The 18,955-nt window shown below is 56.6% G+C and overlaps 1 protein-coding gene across 2 annotated transcripts in view; it reads left to right on the top strand.

The window, feature by feature from the left end:
- Window positions 1-18,955, top strand: part of PLEKHM2 (pleckstrin homology and RUN domain containing M2) — a 35,585-nt gene that overhangs the window by 11,785 nt on the left and 4,845 nt on the right. Inside the window, exons 2-12 of one of the 2 annotated variants that reach the window (XM_078452351.2) lie at window positions 8,249-8,355; window positions 8,696-8,805; window positions 9,357-9,456; window positions 9,995-10,082; window positions 10,906-11,092; window positions 12,373-12,432; window positions 15,579-15,807; window positions 16,904-17,746; window positions 18,010-18,079; window positions 18,179-18,269; window positions 18,590-18,654. In XM_078452351.2, the coding sequence (XP_078308477.1) occupies window positions 8,249-8,355; window positions 8,696-8,805; window positions 9,357-9,456; window positions 9,995-10,082; window positions 10,906-11,092; window positions 12,373-12,432; window positions 15,579-15,807; window positions 16,904-17,746; window positions 18,010-18,079; window positions 18,179-18,269; window positions 18,590-18,654 (1,950 nt within the window). The remainder of the gene's footprint in view (window positions 1-8,248; window positions 8,356-8,695; window positions 8,806-9,356; window positions 9,457-9,994; window positions 10,083-10,905; window positions 11,093-12,372; window positions 12,433-15,578; window positions 15,808-16,903; window positions 17,747-18,009; window positions 18,080-18,178; window positions 18,270-18,589; window positions 18,655-18,955) is intronic. The other variant, XM_078452352.2, reaches the window with a different exon arrangement.

Here is an 18,955-nt window from a genome sequence, read left to right as displayed (position 1 = left end):
TCCCCGGGCCTGTGCACACCCCCAGAATCAGAAGCAGGGAATCCAGGGCGTGGTCTGGGAACATGCCTGACTTAAAGGACTTTAGGGAGACCGTGGCTTTAAAAAAATTACTTTAAATCTTAGTCCCTCTCTTCGTTCTCAGCTGACCTTGCTTATTTTTGATGTTTCCCTTTGATGGGAACGGTTCGTCCTGCCGCCTTCAAGCACACCTGCCCACTGCGTCTGGCTTCCCATCAGCACCACCCTCCCCTGGGGTGGTGGGTGCCATCCTGTCTTTCCTGTTCAAGGACTCGACTCCTTTACTCCACCTCCATTTCTTTGCCACTCTTTCGGCAAAACTGGTCAAAGGAGTTTTCTGTATTATTGTCTCCTCTCCTCCCTCCCTTCCTCCTTTCTCTTCCCCTCTCTCTTTCTTCGAACCCAAACTAGGCAGTATGGTATGCTGAAGTCCATGGACAGTGCTTATCATCTCATGGGCTATTTTGTGACAGCGTTCTCCTCTGTTATTTTTGTTTATTTTTATTTACTTTGAGAGAGAGCACGCGACGAGCAGAGGAGGGGCAGAGAGAGAGAATCCCACGCAGGCTCCGCACTCTCGGTGCAAAGCCCGGCACGGGGCTCGAACTCACGCACGGTGAGATCATGACCTGAGCCAAAGCCAAGAGTCAGACACTCAACTTACTCAGCCACCCAGGCGCCCTGCCTGATCCAGACATCCGTAAATTTTTCAGTAAACATTGCTCAAAGGTAAGGATTCTTTTCTCACATAACCTAATACCACTATCACACCTTACAAATTTTAATAATTTTTCCATAATATCATCAAATAACTATGAAGTTTTTTAAGCTCTAATTGCCTCATCAATGTCATTTTAAAAATGCCTCCTTTGCCGGAAACGGGATCCAAGTAAACTTGACCTCTCTTGGACGACTTCTCTCGGGCTTTTGTCCCCATCCCTACTCTCATATCGCCTTCGCTGGGTTTCCCAGCACCTCCCTTTTTGTGGGACTGTGACCCTGATGAAGGGATCATTCCCTCCTTTTGGAAACTTTCTTCGCTTGGCTTCTGGAGCGCACACTGTCCAGATTTGCTACCTGCCTCATCGGCTGTACCTTCTCAGTCTAAAGCAGTGCCCCTCAGCCCAGGCTGGGCATTAGAATAACGTGGGGAGCGTTTTAAAAATACTGGTTCCTGGGCTCCACCTCCAGAGTTTCTGCTTTAATTGATCTGGGAAGGCGCCTGGACATTAGGATTCACCTGCCTTCCCCTAGTGGTTTTGTTGTGCAGGTTGGGCGAGAACCCCTGGTCTCCCATCGGAGGGCCCCGGCTCAGTGCTCAGGTGCTGGTCCTCCTGCACTCCCAGGGTGACCTCGTCCATTCCACGGCTTGAAATACCACTCCCTGAGCTCCAGACCCATTTATACACCTGTCTCCTTGACATCACCACCTAGATATCTGATAGGTGCTTCGAGCTTACCATGTCCACAGCACTGTTCCACCTGACCTGGAAACGGCGTCGCCATTCAGTTGCTTAGACCAAAACCCTTAGAATCATCCTGGCACCTTCCTTTCTCTCATACCCCGTATCTAATCCATCAGTAAATCCTTGGGGCACCGCCTTCACAATAGATCTCGAACCCAACCCTTTCTCACTTCCACCCGGGGCAACGGCGGCGGGTTAGCCAAATGATACACTTCCTCACTCCTGGGGAGATGCCGGTGTGGGGCAAAAAGATGGCGAGAAGAATAGGCAAGATTTCTTCTTAAACATGCTGCCCCGCCTTTTCTCCGTGCTTCGTCTTCCAAGAAGAATTGCTTTTTAGTTCTGTGGCTTTTTAGTTCTGTGGCTTGAAAAAGAGAGACCGCATTTCTCTTTCTTGCATTCTCCTGCAGCATATTAGATCAGAGCATAACATTTTATATACATTATTCATTCAGGGATCTTGAGCCCAGGGTAGATGGAAAGACCTGGATCGAGAGTCTGGCTCTGCCACTTACTAGCTCTGTGACCTACTTTATGGAGCCGCTGTAATGACTAAATTAAATAGTGTTTGTAAAGTATGTCATCGTCACTTTGATAAAGACAGCGTCCATATTATCTAAACCCCTACAGCAACCTATAGGGAGGATTACTAAGTCCGTTTCACAGATGAGGACACTGAGTTTTTAATTTTTTAAAAAAAATTTTATTTGTTCAATTTACATCCAAATTAGTTCGCATATAGTGCAACAGTGATTTCAGGAGTAGATTCCTTAATGCCCCTTCCCCATTGAGCCCATCCCCCCTCCCACAACCCCTCCAGGAACCCTCAGTTTGTTCTCCATATTTATGAGTCTCTTCTGTTTTGTCCCCCTCCCTGTTTTTAGATGATTTTTGCTTCCCTTCCCTTGTGTTCATCTGCCCTGGAGGACACTGAGTTTTAGAGAGGGGAGGTCACTTGCCCAAGGTCACACAGTGAGTGAGTAGCGGAACCCACGTTCCCATCCCAGTTGTCTGCCCCCGGACATCCACCCCTCCCCTTCCTAGTGCACGTAATAAGCACGCTCAGTAAACGGCGGTGCTCTGAATAGAGCCGCCTCAGTCCCAGCAGCAGGTGTATTGTATGGAACCCAAGAGTAGTTTGGAGCACAGCTGGTGACTGTGCTTCCAGGCTGACTTGTGTTCCGTATCCTCATTCCCTAAATTCTGTTGCCCTAGCGCCCTCGTTCGTGTGATGTTTGCTCCCCTCCCACTCCCCAGCTCTTTCAGAGCCTGCTGATGTTACCGGCGTAGCGAGTGGCTGCCGGCTGCGACCTGTCCACGGTGAAGGGAGAACGCCTCCGCTGTTTACCTTCGCGTCGTGCTTTGCTGACCAACTCCCAAAGCATGAGGTCACGCTGTGGGCACAGCTCCTAAAGTCCTCCCGTCACTGGTTCATAGACTGTCCCTTTCTTCCTGCTCCTCTCAGGAACCACGCTGGGCTGCAGCGTCGATTCGAGAACACCTTGTCCCCTGAGATCACGGGACATCTTTATTAACCTGCTGTAAAAGATGCTGTGAAAAGAGTGGTTAAGGGACACCTGGGTGGCTCAGTCGGTTGAGTGTCCGACTTCGGCTCAGGTCACGATCTCGCGGTTCGTGAGTCCGAGCCCCACGTCGGGCTCGCGGCTATCGGCGCGGAGCCCTCTTTGGACCCTCCGTCTCCGTCTCTCTCTGCCCCTCCCCACCTTGTGCCCTCTCGCTCAAAAGTAAATAAGACGTTAAAAAGACAAGAACAGAAAGAGTGGTTAAAGGGTAGGCTTCGGAACCCCCTGCTGGTGAACCAGTGAAGGGAATGGTAGTTCTTGAGAGCAGAGCGCTTCATTGTGTCTCATTTGTACCTGCTGTTAGGTTTAGCTGAGCGGTTTGTTACGGGTTTAAGAATACGGGTTCATTACTCTTAATAAGAGTGGCTCATGTTTACCGAGCAGTTGCTACTTACCAGGATCTATGGATGGTAAGCCTTTTGCATGCTTTGTATCATTCAGTCCTCCAAACTAGCACCGTCCGATGGAACTTTTGCAAGGAGGCAAATGTTCTGTACCTGCACTGTCAGGAACCCCTGACCGCACGTACCGCACGTACCGCACGCACGGGCTATTGAGCGTGTGAAATGTGGCCAGTGTCACTGAAGAACTGAATTGTTACTTGTGTCTAACTTTAATTCAATGTAGTCCCATGGAGCTAGCAGCCGCTATACTGAACAGCTCAGCTCTCTCCCATTTTACAGATGAGAAAAAGAGAGTTTAAAAAGATTTTTTTTTAACGTTTATTTTTGAGAGAGAGAGAGCACGAGCGGGGGAGGAGCAGAGAGAGAGGGAGACCCAGAATCCGAGGGAGGCTCCGGGCTCCGGGCTGTCAGCATAGAGCCTGAGGCGGGGCTCGAACCCACGAGCGGTGAGATCATGACCTGAGCCGAAGTCGGACGCTTCACCCACTGAGCCACCCAGAGAAAAAAATGAGTTTGGACGGTTGAGCAGTTTGCCGCTCCATAGCAGCAGAGCCAGGCTTTGGACCCCTGCTTCCTGCCCAGAGCGCCCACCCTTCAGCGCCGCGTCACCCGCCCTTTCTGTTGTACTTTCTGCAGAAGTTGTTTCCCGGTTGGCAGAATGTTCCCTAACTCATTATATACGTGTACATGTGTAACCCACTTGGCAGTAAATGTGCGAGACTTACCTAACCAAAGCTCTGACACTTACCAGAGGATGGAAGAGGAGACCTGCATGACTGGGGGAAAGTTCCACGGCCCCAGATGGCAAGACTTAGTGTCGCAAAGATACCGTCTCCCTCCCAAATAATCCCAAGATTCAGTATAATTCTACTCCAAGCCCCAAAGGTAGTTGAATTGAAATTTGAATCTAAAAGAACGTGCCAGAATAGTCAAAACAGTTTTGGAAAAGAATAGTCGGGGGGTGGGGTGGATTTGTTCTGCCCCTATCAAAATGACAAAGTGAAAATAATTAAAAATCAGAGACTGGGGGCGCCTGAGTGGCTGAGCGGGTCAAGCGTCCGAGTCTGGATTTCGGCTCAGGTCATGATCTCAGTTTGTGAGTTCAAGCCCTGCTTTGGGCTCTGCACTGACAGTGTGGAGCCTGCTTGGGATTCTCTCTCTCCCTGGCTCTCTGTCCCTCCCCTACTCTCTTTCTCTCTCAAAATAAATAAACTGAAATCGGAGACTGGCACAGGGACAGGCAATGGCCCAGTTAAAATAATCTAGAAAGGTGGCATATGAAAGCCCAAATCAGGATGGGACCACTAATAATGTGGAAAATGAGTTTTCCATCTAGAAAGTAATAAGGCTCAATTCTTACCTCATGCCACGTATAAAGGTTTAAACATTAAAAAAAAAAAAAAAGTAATAAAAAGAAAAGAAAAGAAAAGAAAGAAGAAGAAGAAACCAAAACTATAGAAGGATAAAAATACTTTTGTAATACTAGACTGGGAAAAACGGGAGACCGTGAAGAAAAAGATTGACCGAGTTGGCTCGGAAAACATAAAAGTTTCTCAATAGGATTAAAAAAAACCCACCATAAGCAAAATTTAAAGGTCATTTGACCCTGGGCAAAAATAATAATTCAAAGCAACACACAGGACTAAATCCTTCACCGGCAGAGAGCTGCGACAGACCAGCAGGAAAAAGAGAAGCAGACAAGATTGAGCAGCGGTTCAAATAGGCGGCTCACGGGAGAAGAAATAGGGGAGGGTGGTCAGCTGCACTAGTGTGGGGAGAAATCCAATTTAGAGCAAGCAGGTACCCGGGCGGCTGAGATCATGACCTCATGATCTCAGCTCAGGCCGGCTCAGTCGGAGGAGTGCACGACTCTTGATCTCGGGCTCGTGAATTCCAGCCCCACGTTGGGCGTAGAGATTGCTTAAAAAAAAAAAAAAAAAACTTCAAAAAAAAACCCCAGAACAACAATTAGGTACTGTTTTTCAGCAGTTGGACCGGCAAGAATTAGACTAATTGTATCCAGGGTTAGCCCCGCACGGTGAGAGCAGCGTTTTAAAAGGTCTGCAGTTCGGCTGTGAGCACACCCCGCGCGGAAATAGCCACGCAGAGATCCACGGGTGCTCACATGCACGGATCCAGGGATCCACAGAAGCACGTCACATGTGGCATCAGAGAACGGGAGACAGCAGCCATTTAGCTAACAGCGTCCTCTTTCAGAATGCAGGGTGGCTCTGGAAAAACGCAGCCGCTCCGTATGGAATGGTGTGCAAACAGATGCTTCGTACATTGTCGAGAAAAAGCACGTTTCGGAACAATGAGTGTAGCATGACCCTCTTTCGCTCTTTTGATTTTTAAGTCTGTGTATGCAGGCGGCATGCTGGGAGGACACACGCGCAAGCTGTTGACAGTGGGGAACGGGGGCCCAGGTGGTCTTTATACTTTATACACACTCCGTGTTGCCGGAATTTTTATGGTGGGCCAGTGTTGTTTTCGGAATAATTGTTTCAAAAGTCTCTTGACCTGAAAAGGGAGTCTGAGTTCCAGCTCTGGCTCCCTCCCTTAGCTGAAAATCACAGTGAGGGTCTTAACCTCCACTGGTTTTAACCACCTTCTCTGTTTAAAAATAAACAAAACAGGGACGCCTGGGTGGCTCAGTCGGTTAAGCATCCGACTTCGGCCCAGGTCACGATCTCACGGTTGGTGAGTTCGACACAGAGCCGTGTGGGGCTCTATGCTGACATCTCGGAGCCTGGAGCCTGCTTCGGATTCTGTGTCTCCCTCTCTCTCTGCCCCAACCCCTCTCACGCTCTGTCTCTCTCTCTCAAAAATAAATAAAACATTAAAAATAAATAAAGAGATAAAAATAAACAAAAAATGTTAAAGCTTTTCCACGTCTCTTGAGTGTTATAGTAGGTGTGGCTACTTTTCTTTTTTTAGTTTTTTTTTTTTTTTTTAATGTTTATTTATTTTTGAGACGGAGGAGAGAGCACAAGGAAGGGAGGAGCAGAGAGAGAGGGAGACAGAATCTGAAGCAAGCTCTGGGATCTGAGCTGACAGCACAGAGCCTGACGCCGGGCTCGACCTTATGAACCATAAGATCATGACCTGAGCCGAAGTTGGATGCTCAACCGACTAAGCCACCCAGGCGCCCCAGTGTGGCTACTTTTATAATCAAGAAAATGAACAAACGTTCATTTTGCGTCCTTAATAAGGGAGTTCACTAGATCTCAAAAGATCCTGCCAGCTCTGACATCTGTCAAAGACTCCCTGATCTCAGATTTGCTCGGGTGTTGAAAAAAAGAAAGAAAAAGGAAAGTCTGGACTCCGGTATGGTTCCCTGTCCTGAAGTGAGCAAGGCAAGCCCCAGCCGTTGCTGGGAGGGAACTGGGCAGCTTGCACAAGCTCACCGCCCTTTTCCTTTCGGTTCTGGAAACCTTCCTCCCGGGACTGTGGTGCCTGTCTCTCAGGAGAGAGGGTGGCCCCACAGGACTGGGGTCTATCCCGGGCCAGCAGGGCCGCTGGACTCACCCTGGGCCACAGGAAAGAGAGGCTATTTTTGTTGTGGGTGCTGAATGGTTGGCCTCTCGCCAAGAGCGCGTGCTCCTTGGTGTGGTTGATGTCTCTTGCTGCTGCTGCTGCTGTCTCTACCACTGCGCCCAGAAAACACTTGAGAACACGTTTGTCCAGTGCCAAGAGCCCAAACCTGAGATGAGTGTTCTTTTTGTGTGTCTGCACCCCCCACCCCCTCGTCTGGCCATCAGAAGGGCAACAGCAGACCAGAGTATGGCTAGAACAAAGTTGGTGGAAAGACCTGTCTCCTAGGGCTTTCCTTGCCTCCTCACGGTGGTTTCAGAGGATCCAGTTCAAGGATCGGGGCTTTCTTGGCGGAGAGAGCCTCCCTCCCCTTCGTTGGCCTTTGCTTACTGCTGCGGTTCGGCTCCCCGCCTGCCCCCACCCGCCAGCCCGGAAACAGGTGTCCTTCTTGGAGCAGGGCTTGACACGATACCCCGACCCGTATCCAACCTAGTCTGTCTCCTCGGGCAAATCTGTGTCCCAGGTCAGCCTCCAGCAAGGAGGCCACCAGAGAAGGGCCACCGTGCCACACAACTCCAGGAGTGGGTGGCGTTTATATAGATAAGGCTGCACGTAGGGTCCCTGGAGTGGTGTGGCGCTGTGGCCCTGACTCGAAGCCTGGTGCCACGTGAGACCTACTCCCAGGCTGTGGACCCCTCCCAGCATCCAGCTGGCATTGTGCAAAGCACTAGCTGAGGACCTCTTGGGACTGGGCCCCGAGGATACAGCCTTTGCCCTCTGGATGCTGGGTAAGCAGCCGGTGCAGGCGGTTCGAGGTAGACTTGTCTCTTGGTCACCACGGATACATCACTGGACTTGTTTTTCTCTTTTGTTATTTTTTAAAAATATTTATCTTGAGAGAGAGAGAGAGAGAGAGCGTGAGTCGGGGAGGGGCAGAGAGACACAGAATCAGCACAGAGCCCACTCAGGACTCGAGCTCACACACCCTGAGATCAGGACCTGAGCCGAAATGAAGAGTCGGACGCTCAACCGACTGAGCCACCCAGGCGCCCCTCTTCTAAGATTTTATTTTTAAGTGGTCCGCAAACCCAAAGTGGGGCTTGAACCCACAACCCCGAGATCACGCATCGCTCGCTCTACCCGCCGAGCCAGCCAGGTGCCCGGGGACTGGTTCCCTTTGCCCTCTGCGACAGCCCCCCTCTTTATCTGTTTCTCACTCCGGGCCGCTCTGTTCACCCGTCAGTTGCAGAGCTACTTTGCCGCCTGCGAGGACGAGACGCCGGCCATCCGGAACCACGACAAGGTCCTGCAGCGCCTGTGCGAGCACTTGGACCACGCCCTGCTCTATGGGTGAGCCCGGGGGTCCTTTCCGGAGAAGACCGACCGCAGGGCACCTGGGAGCCTCCAGGGAGAGGTGCTTCGCCTCGTCTGCGCTTTATTTCTTCCCTCTCTCGGCAGAAAGAGATTTGCCTCAGGCCGCAGGCTGTCTGTAATTGCCCCTGTAAATCACCTCCTTGCAGGCGTGAATGGTTGTGGAAAGAATTAGCAGCAAATGAGACCCTGCGTGAAGGCGCGGTGGTTGCCCTGGGCCCCCGCTGGGAGCTGGGAGCTGGGAGCCGGGAGCGGGGACCCTGTTGCTTTCGGCCCCCAGCTCATTCGGGTCATGGCAGCTCCTGTCCTGTTTTCTCAGACTGCAAGACCTCTCATCTGGCTACTGGGTGCTCGTGGTGCATTTCACCCGGAGAGAGGCCATCAAACAGATCGAGGTGCTGCAGCACGTGGCCACCAACCTGGGGCGCAGTGAGTAGGCCCAGGGGGATGCTGGGGAGGGCCCACCGCCGTCCTCCCCGTGGTGGGCGGCCGGGGGCGAAGGTGTGGCCTCAGGGTCAGCCCCGGGAGGCCGATTCCCCCGTGGTGCCCAGTGGCAGAGGGGCGTTCCGCTGCTGGCGCCCTGCGTATGACAGTTAGTTGGGGCGTCACGGACTGGGGGGAAGGACAGTGAGGTGCTGAGGACAACCGGACTCCTCTGGAGCCCCAGCCCGGAACGGGGAGCCTCGCTTCTCTCCCTGAGCTGGTGTTAGCCGCCAGGGCTGGTGCACGGCGCTCATACTTCTCAACCCGTCTGGACCGGGTGACCTGCGCTCTTTCTCAGGTCTCCCTGCCCCGCTGCCAGCTAGGGTCTGACCAGGAGCCGGCCCGTGTCAGGGGTTACGGCCCTGCAACACGACGGGAGGCTCTCTGAGTGCGGGGTGCCCTCCGCTACTCTTCCTTTCCTTCCCGCCCGCCCTGGGCCAGAAGAGCCAGCACCCTGCCAGACCTTCCTTCCGGTTACTCCTGCCGTTTGTTTGCAGGCAGGGCCTGGCTGTACCTGGCGCTCAACGAGAACTCTCTGGAGAGCTACCTGCGGCTGTTCCAGGAGAACCTGGGTCTGCTGCACAAATACTACGTCAAGTGAGTGTCCGGAACGGTCTGTCTCACGTGGCCCCGGAGCTCCCCTTGAACCTTGTCCCTAAGACTCTTGTCACACGCAGGCACCATGGCGTGCCACGTCAGAGGCCTAGCCTGGCATTGCACGCTGGGGACCCGTCAACGGTGGCCGAAGAGGCCTCAGCGCCTTGCCTGTGATGCCTTTGCCGGGAGTCTGGGCGGGCGTCCCCCCCCGGGCTCCTGTGTAGCGATGTGGTGCTCTGCCTCTGCCCGATCCTCCACCCCGGCCTCGGACCTTACTAGAATGCTTAACCACATAGAGCAGCTGCAGAGAGCTAGATGAGCCGTGTGTCGCAGGCCCCATAGCCGAAGACACTGGCAGGAAAGTGCTGTGTGGCTCTAAACCCAGTAGGAGAATATGCTGGAAAGGGGCGGGTGAAGGCTGCCCCAAGATGGGTGCCCTCCAGGGACTGGGGACGTCACATGTCAAATTTCAACATAGCCGGCTTGCCGGGGAGATACGGCCAAGCTGGTAACCATCGTCCCTCCTCGTGTCTCACAGGAATGCCCTGGTCTGCAGCCACGATCACCTGACTCTCTTCCTGACCTTGGTGTCTGGGCTGGAGTTCATTCGATTCGACTTGGATCTGGTGAGACCCCTTGGCTCTTGCTGCCTGTGGGGGCAGCGGGGTGGGCAGGGTGGGCATATACCGTTTTGCTTTTCTGGTTCCTCTCAGGGGACCCGTGGGGTGTGACTGAGCCCGAGCAACATGTTTGGGGTTCAGGGACGGGAGGGTTCAGGGTCAGAACAGTGGAACCGAGTAGGTGATTCTATCTTGGCTTATCTAAGCCAGAACTCCTCGTTCAGGTGACCCCTTCCTGCCTGTCTGTCCCCACATCGCCTGGAGTATTTAGTGCTAAAATACCCTCTGTCATGTTTACAGCGTGTTTGAGAAAGACCAGGCACGCTCACCCCTGTGCCTCTTGGGATCCTAGAAGGGTCCTCGGCTCCTTGCTTCCCAGCCTCCCTCACGGTCACCCACTGGAGAAACAGGACGCTGGCCCAGGAGGGGCTGAGGAGGGCCCAAAGCGGCTCTGGACTTGGCTCATCAGCGGGCAGCTGCCCTGTCCCAGTCCAGTCACCCCGCCAGGCCCCCGCACCAGCAGCACAGGCTGCCTACTGAAAAGTAGGCGAAACTGGAGGAAACGGGAGCGACTCTCATGGTCGCAGAGGTCAAGGAGGGGTCGACAGGCAGAGTAGGGTTCTGTCATCTCCGTTGGCCTCGAGTCCATCGCTGTATGAGCCACAGCCATTCACATCGCTCCTTTTAGCGGCTAATTGCTGAATTTAGAGCCTTAGGCCCACTGCTCTCCCAAAGGGAAACCAGCACAGGAGGCCTGGCGGGGGCAGGTCTGCGCACGGCCGCCCAAGGCCTCCCGCAGCCAAGCCCGCCCTCTGCACTCTCGTCTCAGGACGCCCCTTACTTGGACTTGGCCCCCTACATGCCTGACTACTACAAACCTCAGTACCTGCTGGACTTCGAAGACCGCCTCCCCAGCTCCGTGCAAGGTTCGGACAGCCTGTCCCTCAACTCCTTCAACTCCGTCACCTCCACCAACCTGGAGTGGGATGACAGCGCCATTGCCCCGTCCAGCGAGGGTAAGCGCCCCGGGCGGCCGGGAGCCACGCCGCTGCGGTGACACTGCTGGTGCCTGGCTGGCTGGCTGGCGTCTTTCCGGGCTCCTTGCGGTCCGATGGGGGAGATTTGAAGTTCGACAGGGCCCACCATTTCCCAGATCTTCGTTTTCTCAGTGTCTCCGCGGCGGCTGAAACACTGAGTGTGGGCGCAAAAAGCCAGCGTGAGATCATGGGAATGTCAGACTCTTTTCCAGAAGGCCAGTGCCACACGCCTGGGGCGGTTTTCTACGTGAGGAGGGATTAGCTGCGTGACCCGGAAACTCTCCCTGCCATTGCAGGGGCGAGGGTCGCCTGCCTGGGGAGGTCGCGCTGCCCTGGTTTTAGGCAGACAGAGGCGGAGCAACCCCTGGATGGAGATGAGAGAGCCAGACGGGTCCGAAGTTCAGGGAAACTTGACCCCCGTTTCTCAGGAGCCCCTCCCGCACTTGCTAGCATGTTAGGGCTGATGGCCCCCACTGCACCCGAGACTGGAAAAGACTGTCGTCACGTCTGTAGGTTGCTTTGTTTTCTTGATCCAACAACTTACTGGAACAGCCCAGTTTCTTTCAAACCTCAGACCCCCTGTGTTCGTTTATAAAACTGGCCGTTCCTCCAACCTTCGTCCCGTGTGGGAAACCAGAGCTCTTCCTTGGCTGCACCTGCCTCAGCTCCAGGGAAGGGGACCCCGCGCACAAGTTCAGCCCCTAGAACTGCATTAGCATTGAGGCCCTGGCCCTCTTCCTCCGTGTCTGCTTGTGCAATGAGCCGAGGGCCCATGAGGGCAATACTTTCAGACTTGTCGTCAGCACGACTCCTTGTACGAGCGGAAGGCGGCAGCACAGTGTCCTTGGGTTGTGCTCACGGGCTGCCTCGGAGAAGCCAGGGGCCAGGCCCCGAGGGAGCAGCTGGGCCGTCCGCGGCGGACGCGTCCCCTCGAGCCCACCTGCCACCCGCTGCTCGGTTCAGAGGGAAGAAAGGCAGGGGATAGAAAAGAAGGTTAGGTATGGGGGAGCCCACGTCCCAGAACCAGGTGCTGGGGTTGGAAAGGATTGTCCCCAGAGGTCTTTCTAGCCGTTCAGAGCTTCTGGGCCAGTGTCCGAGCTGAGAAGCATAAGGGTTCCCCAAAGCTGTTCGATGAAAGGTAGAAAGTGTAGCTTTTTCCTCTCTCGTTTTCTCCCCGTGTCGCCCGCCCCGTTGCCCCCGCCCTCCCTGTCCTGCCACTGCCCGTTTCTAATCTTCGGTTTTGTCCCTCGTTTTTATAGATTATGATTTTGGAGATGTGTTTCCAGCAGTGCCGTCTGTACCCAGCACAGACTGGGAAGGTGGGACAGAGTCCGCTGTCACCCTCTTTTCCCGTTTCGCTATGTTTCCATGCCAAGCTTGCTGCATGATTCGAAATCAGCTCATTATTTGTAATAATGTCAGTGATCATAATAAAGCCAAGTTTGGTCTTCTAATAGATGGAATTCTGCAGGAGGAGAACTTGACCTAGGCAAATCCCATCTCCTAGCGCAGGACTCCCGCCTTTACGCGGTGGCCGCATGGGGTCGCCAAGCGATGTCCCGTCCCGATTCCCTTGCCGGTCGAAGCACCGGATGTGCGCAGGGAACTGCCACCTCGCGCGGGTGCCAGTGGCCCGACCCAGCGAGCGGGGACTTGTTCTGGAGAGCGTGGGTTGAACCTGTGGACCGTAAGCTCCTTCAGGTCAGATGTGCTCCTGGGTCAGAAGCATCGAGCAGGAAAGGCAGAGGACTCGATTCCTCCAGTCCGCTCTTGACGGCCTCCTCTCTGGCGTGGTTGAAAGAGACCGAGGACCGAATGAGCGAAATTGTCCAGGCACTGCTGAAACTTCCCACAGGGAGATTCTCTCTGAAGTTTTAAGGCAGATTAAGAGAGAATCTGCCCGCCCTCCCACCTGTCCGCTAAGCGACAACGACACTTGGGCGTCCTCCTGCCCATGACTCCGCTTTCTGGGCTTCCGAAAGTCCATAGAGCTCCACCCCACGTTCTCACGATTACTCAAGGCACGTTTCTGAGAGGGTTAATGCTTCCTCTAGACCTGAGGCCGTAGCTACCCCCCCTCCCTCCTTGTTAAAGAACCACGCACCCTGTGGGCCCCTTCCGCCAGGGGCTGGCCCGGGTGGGGGTGTTGACTACTCATCCTGGGCAGGAGGCAGAGATGAGCATCTCTCTCCGCTGCTCCAGAGCCGGCCCCTTTGCTATTAGGGCCGTGATCTCTGAGTAACGCATGACAGATGATCTTTTCCCAAGTAATGTGAGCATGAAATAGCTTAGTTTGAGGGAAATAAGATATGGCGTGAGGGAAAATTAATTAGGTCATCTGGCTGTGAGTGTAGCACTGAAGAGTGCCATGGGGTAGTTAGTTAAGATCAGCCCGAAATCCAGAATTCCATCGTAACATCATTTACCCTCTTAACCTCTCTTGCAGTGCACATGCTGGGCATTGGTTTTTTTTTTTTCTCCCTGCCTCTGATTCTAACCACTAACCCCCTCCCGACCAAGCTCCTCGCTGCCTGTTGCAGTCACTTGACAAACAGGGCCTGACCTTCCTCCGCAGCCCTTGAGAGCTCCCTGTGGCCTGAGAGCTAACAGCCCCGGTGGCACTGCTTGCTCGGGCGGGGCCGGGCTGGGCTCCGGGGGCCGGGTGACCTTAATCCACCCCCCCCACCGACCCACCCCCCCCCCCCGCCCCGTGACCTGAGTTCCCGAAGCTCTTCTGGCAGCTCACCTGGGAAGCTTTGCCTTCTTCCACCTGGAGGGGAGCAGGATTCGGGGGCGGCTCCAAACTCTGGGCCCTGGAGTGGGGGTTGGGGCGGCCTTCCATGGTCCTCAGCTCACTTCCAGAACCGGTGGGCCCCCCCAGCGTCTAGCCTTGACACCCAGCACGTCCCGTGGCCTGCTCACTCACCCCTCGGCTGCTCCCACAGACAGCCGCAGGTCTCTGGGGGCTGGAGCAAGAATGTCTGGCCTTGCGGGATCCTTCTTTGAGACCAAAGGGCGAGGTTTGCTGCACCTGAGAACGAAGGCTCTGGGGTCCCGGGACATGAGCGGCAAATCTCGTGTGTTGCTAGTGTTTTTCTGGCAGGGCTGGCGATTGCTTTCGGCCCTGCTTTTGTCCTCCCATGAAGAGACGCTGTACTTTTTAAAAAACTGGCTGATGTGCTGTATCAGCAGACAGCTGCCCAGCGGTTTCCAAGACCCACTAGGCAGCCGACAGCAGGTCGGGCCCTTCCAGATGAGGCTGAGGACGGGAAGCGTGTTTACTGCGTCTCCTCTGGGCAGATAATGGCCAACGAGACGTGTGTAAGCTGGCAAATGGGGCGTGAGCGTCCCCTGTCCCGTGCCATTAGCTGTCATCCAGCCTCTTCCGCCAGTAGGGCCTCAGTCCTCTGCTGGGGCAGCTCCCATCTGCCACCAGATAAGTGCCCCATGTGCTTTAGGCACGCCCGTTCCAGTACCTGGGGTGGATGGTTGGGGGCAGGGGGAGCCGATAAACCAGCCCCTCTCTGGAGAGTCAGCCTCCCTCCCCTCCCCACCTTCTCCCCAGGGTGGAGCCAAGGGTCGGGGTGACCGACCCAGAAAGGACCAGTAGGCAAGCTGAGTGAAACTGAGTTCCCAGCTCTCACCTTCAAGGGGCGCCTGGTCCTGCCCCCCCTTCCCCCCACCCCCACCCCCAGGAGTGAGCGGATAGGATGTCAGGGAGAGAAGCGGCCACCGAAGAGCCCATGAGGCAGCTGTTGGGGGGCAGCCACTCGGCACACCTTTCTTCTCCCCTTGGCATCTCCTCGTTGCCCTGATCTGGCCTCTCGTCCTGCCTCCTGTGCTCTGGGTCCGTCTTCTGCCCTTCCCCCACGCTCCTCACTCTCTGGGCTCCCTGTCCTGCCCTCAGCCCCTGCCCCCACTCTGCACCCCTCATTTTCTCTGATTCCCCTTCTCTCCCTCTATTCTTTCTGCCATTGTTGCGTTTTATCTGCCTCCGGTGGGGGGGCACCCTTCAGAGGACTTTGGGTATCTCAGCCCTGCCGGTGGCCTTTGGTGCTGAAGGAGGGGCACTGGGGAGCCCCTCTGGCACTCTCCGTCGGAAGGCTCTGAGGTTAACCTGAGAGGTCTGTGGCTCATTTCCTCTTGAGGCATCGAGGTCACTGTCCTAAGGGGCTTCAGCCTGGAGGCCGTTTAACCTCGGGGCTCTTAACTCGCACTCGGCCAGATTGCTACGAGCTCTTGAGGGTTCCCAGTGCAGGTGGTGGTGGTGTCCCTCCAAGTCGCTCTTCAAGCCCAGGTCCCTGGTCCTGTTGCTCTGGGGCTTCAAATCTTAAAGCAGGGCCACCCCGGTCGGATTTCCCTGGGAGGAACTCACCCGCCTCCCTCATGGGATAAGGCATGCCTTGGGGGCCCGGGGGCCCCAGATGCTGTCTGACGGGCTGTCTCCTGTTTCCCGTTCTCCCAGATGGAGACCTCACAGACACTGTCAGCGGGCCCCGCTCTACCGCCTCGGACCCGACCAGCAGCAAGGCCTCCACCAAGAGTCCCACCCAGCGCCACAACCCTTTCAGTGAGGACCAGGCAGAGACCGTGTCCTCCTCCGACACCACCCCTGTGCACACGACGTCCCAGGAGAAGGGGGAATCCCGCACTCTTGACCTGCCAGACGCCTGCACGGAGCTGGAGGTCATCAGGTTGGTGGGGAGGGGCCCCGAGAGCAGTTGGATGAGCATGTCCTGACGTCCATCCTGTGCACTCCTGGTGTCACGTTGCCCGTGCAGACTGGAACCACACTCACCCCCTGGCGGGGCACATGGGCATCTGCCTGGAGACTGAGTGGTTCTCCCGCAGTTCTGTGAGCAGGAAGAAACAGAGGGCCCGAGCCCGGAAGACAGTGTGGCACAGGCCATGACCGTGGCTGGCACCTGGGGCCATGCCTGGGTGGGGGCATTTGTCAGGTTCATCCAGGGCCACAAAGTCCCTTCAGACTGGAATTCTTCCCCAGGGGGTCCTTGGGTGTCGCTGTACAGTTTCTGAGGTCTGTACCGATTGTAGTTCAGCATGGCTCCTTGAAAGAAAAGGGTCTCCATCCATCGCCAGGGGCCTACCTAGAAGGGGGGAAGTGCGGACGGATTGGGCTCCCGCCTGCCCCTGGGCTCCCGCCCTGAGGCTCTCAGCCCCGGGTGAGAAGATGTGCGTGTCCTACCCCCGGGGCTTGCCGGCCTTGCTCCCCAGTGACTGGAGTCAGGGGTCCCCCTCTGCAGGGTGGTTCGAGTCCCGAGTGGCTTCATGGGTTCAGGCCTGGGGTCGCCTTGCCACGCCCGTCCCAGCCAATTTGCAACCAAGGGGTTTGAGCCCAAAAGACTTTAAGTCCACTTTTGGTTGAATTATCCACAGTGATACCTAATGGGAAGTGAGGTCCGCCCAGGGTCCACCGGCCACATCCTAAGGGGAGGGCTGAAGGGAGGCGCCATCGCTCCGACCGACCGTGGCCTGTTTTGTCCCCCCAGAACACAGCTAGCTCATTTGTGTCATCGGCTAGAATTCGTGGGACCTGCTCAGGGGTTCCTCTTGTCCCTGTCTCTGCCAACAGCAGGGGGTCCCTCAGGGCCTGAGCTGCTCTGTGCCCCTGGCCCAGGGCCTCCGAGCCAGCACTGCCCAGGACCACGGAAGCTTGGCTGTGCCCTCAGAGGTCACACGCCCAGAATCACCTCTTTTGACCCAGCCCACCAAATTCCCCAGCTCAGTGGCGCCCAGATGGTAAATCTCTCCCCATCGCTACTGTCCCAGGGTCACCAAGAAGAAGAAAACCGGCAAGAAGAAGAAGACCAGATCGGATGAGGAAGCTAGTCCGCTTCACCCCTCCTCCAGCCAGGACAGCCGTGCCAGGCGGGGCGATGGTGACGGCCTCGTCAGCAGCCCAGGCCTTGGGCGGGCCTCACCGGACGCTACCTTCACTTCCCCCCAGGAGGAGGGAGAGGGGCCCAGCGGCACAGCCGAGGGCAGCGAGCTCCCGGAGCCCGGCCAGATGGGTCTGCTCATCCCCGAAATGAAGGACACCTCCATGGAGCGCTTGGGGCAGCCCCTGAGTAAGGTCATTGACCAGCTCAACGGGCAGCTGGACCCCAGCGCCTGGCGCTCCCACGTCCAGTCCCCAGACCAGTCCTTTCGGACCGGCTCTCCCGGGGATGCCCCGGAGAAGCCGCCATTTTGCGACTTTGGTGAGGGGCTTCCAGCCCCAATGGACTTCTACCGCTTTACCGTCGAGAGTCCAAGCGCTCTTACATCAAGTGGCAGCAACCATGACCCTGCAGGGCCTGGCCAACCGCTGCATGTTCCTGGTGGCCCTGCGACTGCTGGCCAAGAAGAGGGAGGAGGAAGAAGAGAGGGACAGGCACCTGGGCCCCTAGAGGACGCCCCGGGGGAGGCCCGGGAGCCAGAGACCCGGGGACTGGAGACGCAGTTGCCCCCTGCGGGTGACGGACCTGTGCCCGAAGCAGAGCCCGGGACCCACGAGGCTCTCTGCCAGCTCAAGCGAGACCAGCCCAGCCCGTGTCCGAGCAGCGCTGAGGACTCGGGGGTGGATGAGGGGCAGGGGAGCCCTTCTGAGATGACCCACTCGGCAGAGTTCAGGTGAGCAAGGCTCTCGGTGCGGCTGCCGTGAGACGCCCCCGGCCTGCAAAGCAGGGGACAGTGGGCGTCGTCCTCCCAACGAACCAAGCAGAACCCCCGGAGGAACTAGCCTGGGCTGGGGGCTGGGACGGGGCGCACGTCTCCCCTCCCTCGCTCTGGCTCTTGGTCAGGAGCAGAGCCGCGACAACGGTGCCGCCGCGTGCCTGTGTCCCCTCCCAGCCCCCTCCTGGCCTTCACCCTCCCCACGCTTGTCCCTCTCGCAGGGTAGACAACAATCACTTACTCCTGCTGATGATCCACGTGTTTCGAGAAAACGAAGAGCAGCTCTTCAAAGTAAGTCCCAGGAGCTCAGGGGCCAGGGGCAAAAGCGCGCTGGCCCGGGCCGGGGGCGGGAGCCGGGGTGCCTGACCGCCCCCTGTCTCGGCCCCTCAGATGATCCGGATGAGCACCGGGCACATGGAGGGCACCCTGCAGCTGCTGTACGTGCTGCTCACAGACTGCTATGTCTACCTGCTCCGGAAAGGTGCCCGCCGCCCCGGGCTAGGCCAGGGCAGCTGCTGAGAGCGGGTCGAGGACGACACTGACCACCCTCCCTCCTTCTGTGCCCCCCGCCCCTGGCTCTCGGCTGCCTGGCGTGTGGTGGCGAAAACACTCCACTCCGCCCCAAGACGAGCCCGGGGGCCTGCCCGCCACGAGCACCCCGTGTCACTGTCCTACTCTGTCATCTCAGGTCGCAGGACAAGGACGGGTCCTCGCTGAGAGAGGGGCCAGTCTTAGAAAAGCGGGCAGGGGGAGGGAAAAGAGGCCACTGAGAGTTACAGGCATTGGGGTCTCCTCTCTCAGGGGCCGCGGAGAAGCCATACCTGGTGGAAGAGGCCGTTTCTTACAATGAACTTGACTATGTGTCGGTGAGTGCAGGCTCTGCAGTTGGCACAGGCCAACTGCACAGGACGGGGCTCCTCTGGCCACCCACCTCGGGAGCTCAGAGCGAGGCACGTCCCTGCCTCGACCCCTCCGCCCCCAGGGCTGGGCGTCAGCTCCTCTCCCGGGGGCTTCACCACATGATGCTGGGGATAAGGACCGAGTCTGAGGACGCCTCTTTGTCCACCGTATTTCCGACCATCCCTCCCCTCCCTGACTCACGCCCTGGGTCCCAGGCCTCCGGGCTTTACCTTGTGGCGATGCCAGGGTCTGCCTCCTCCCTCCCCA

Source organism: Panthera onca, chromosome C1 (assembly GCF_046562875.1).
Source record: "Panthera onca isolate mPanOnc1 chromosome C1, mPanOnc1 haplotype 2, whole genome shotgun sequence".
Classification (NCBI taxonomy): domain Eukaryota; kingdom Metazoa; phylum Chordata; class Mammalia; order Carnivora; family Felidae; genus Panthera; species Panthera onca.
Note: the sequence above shows the minus strand (reverse complement) of the source record. Positions and strands in the feature narration are given on the sequence as shown.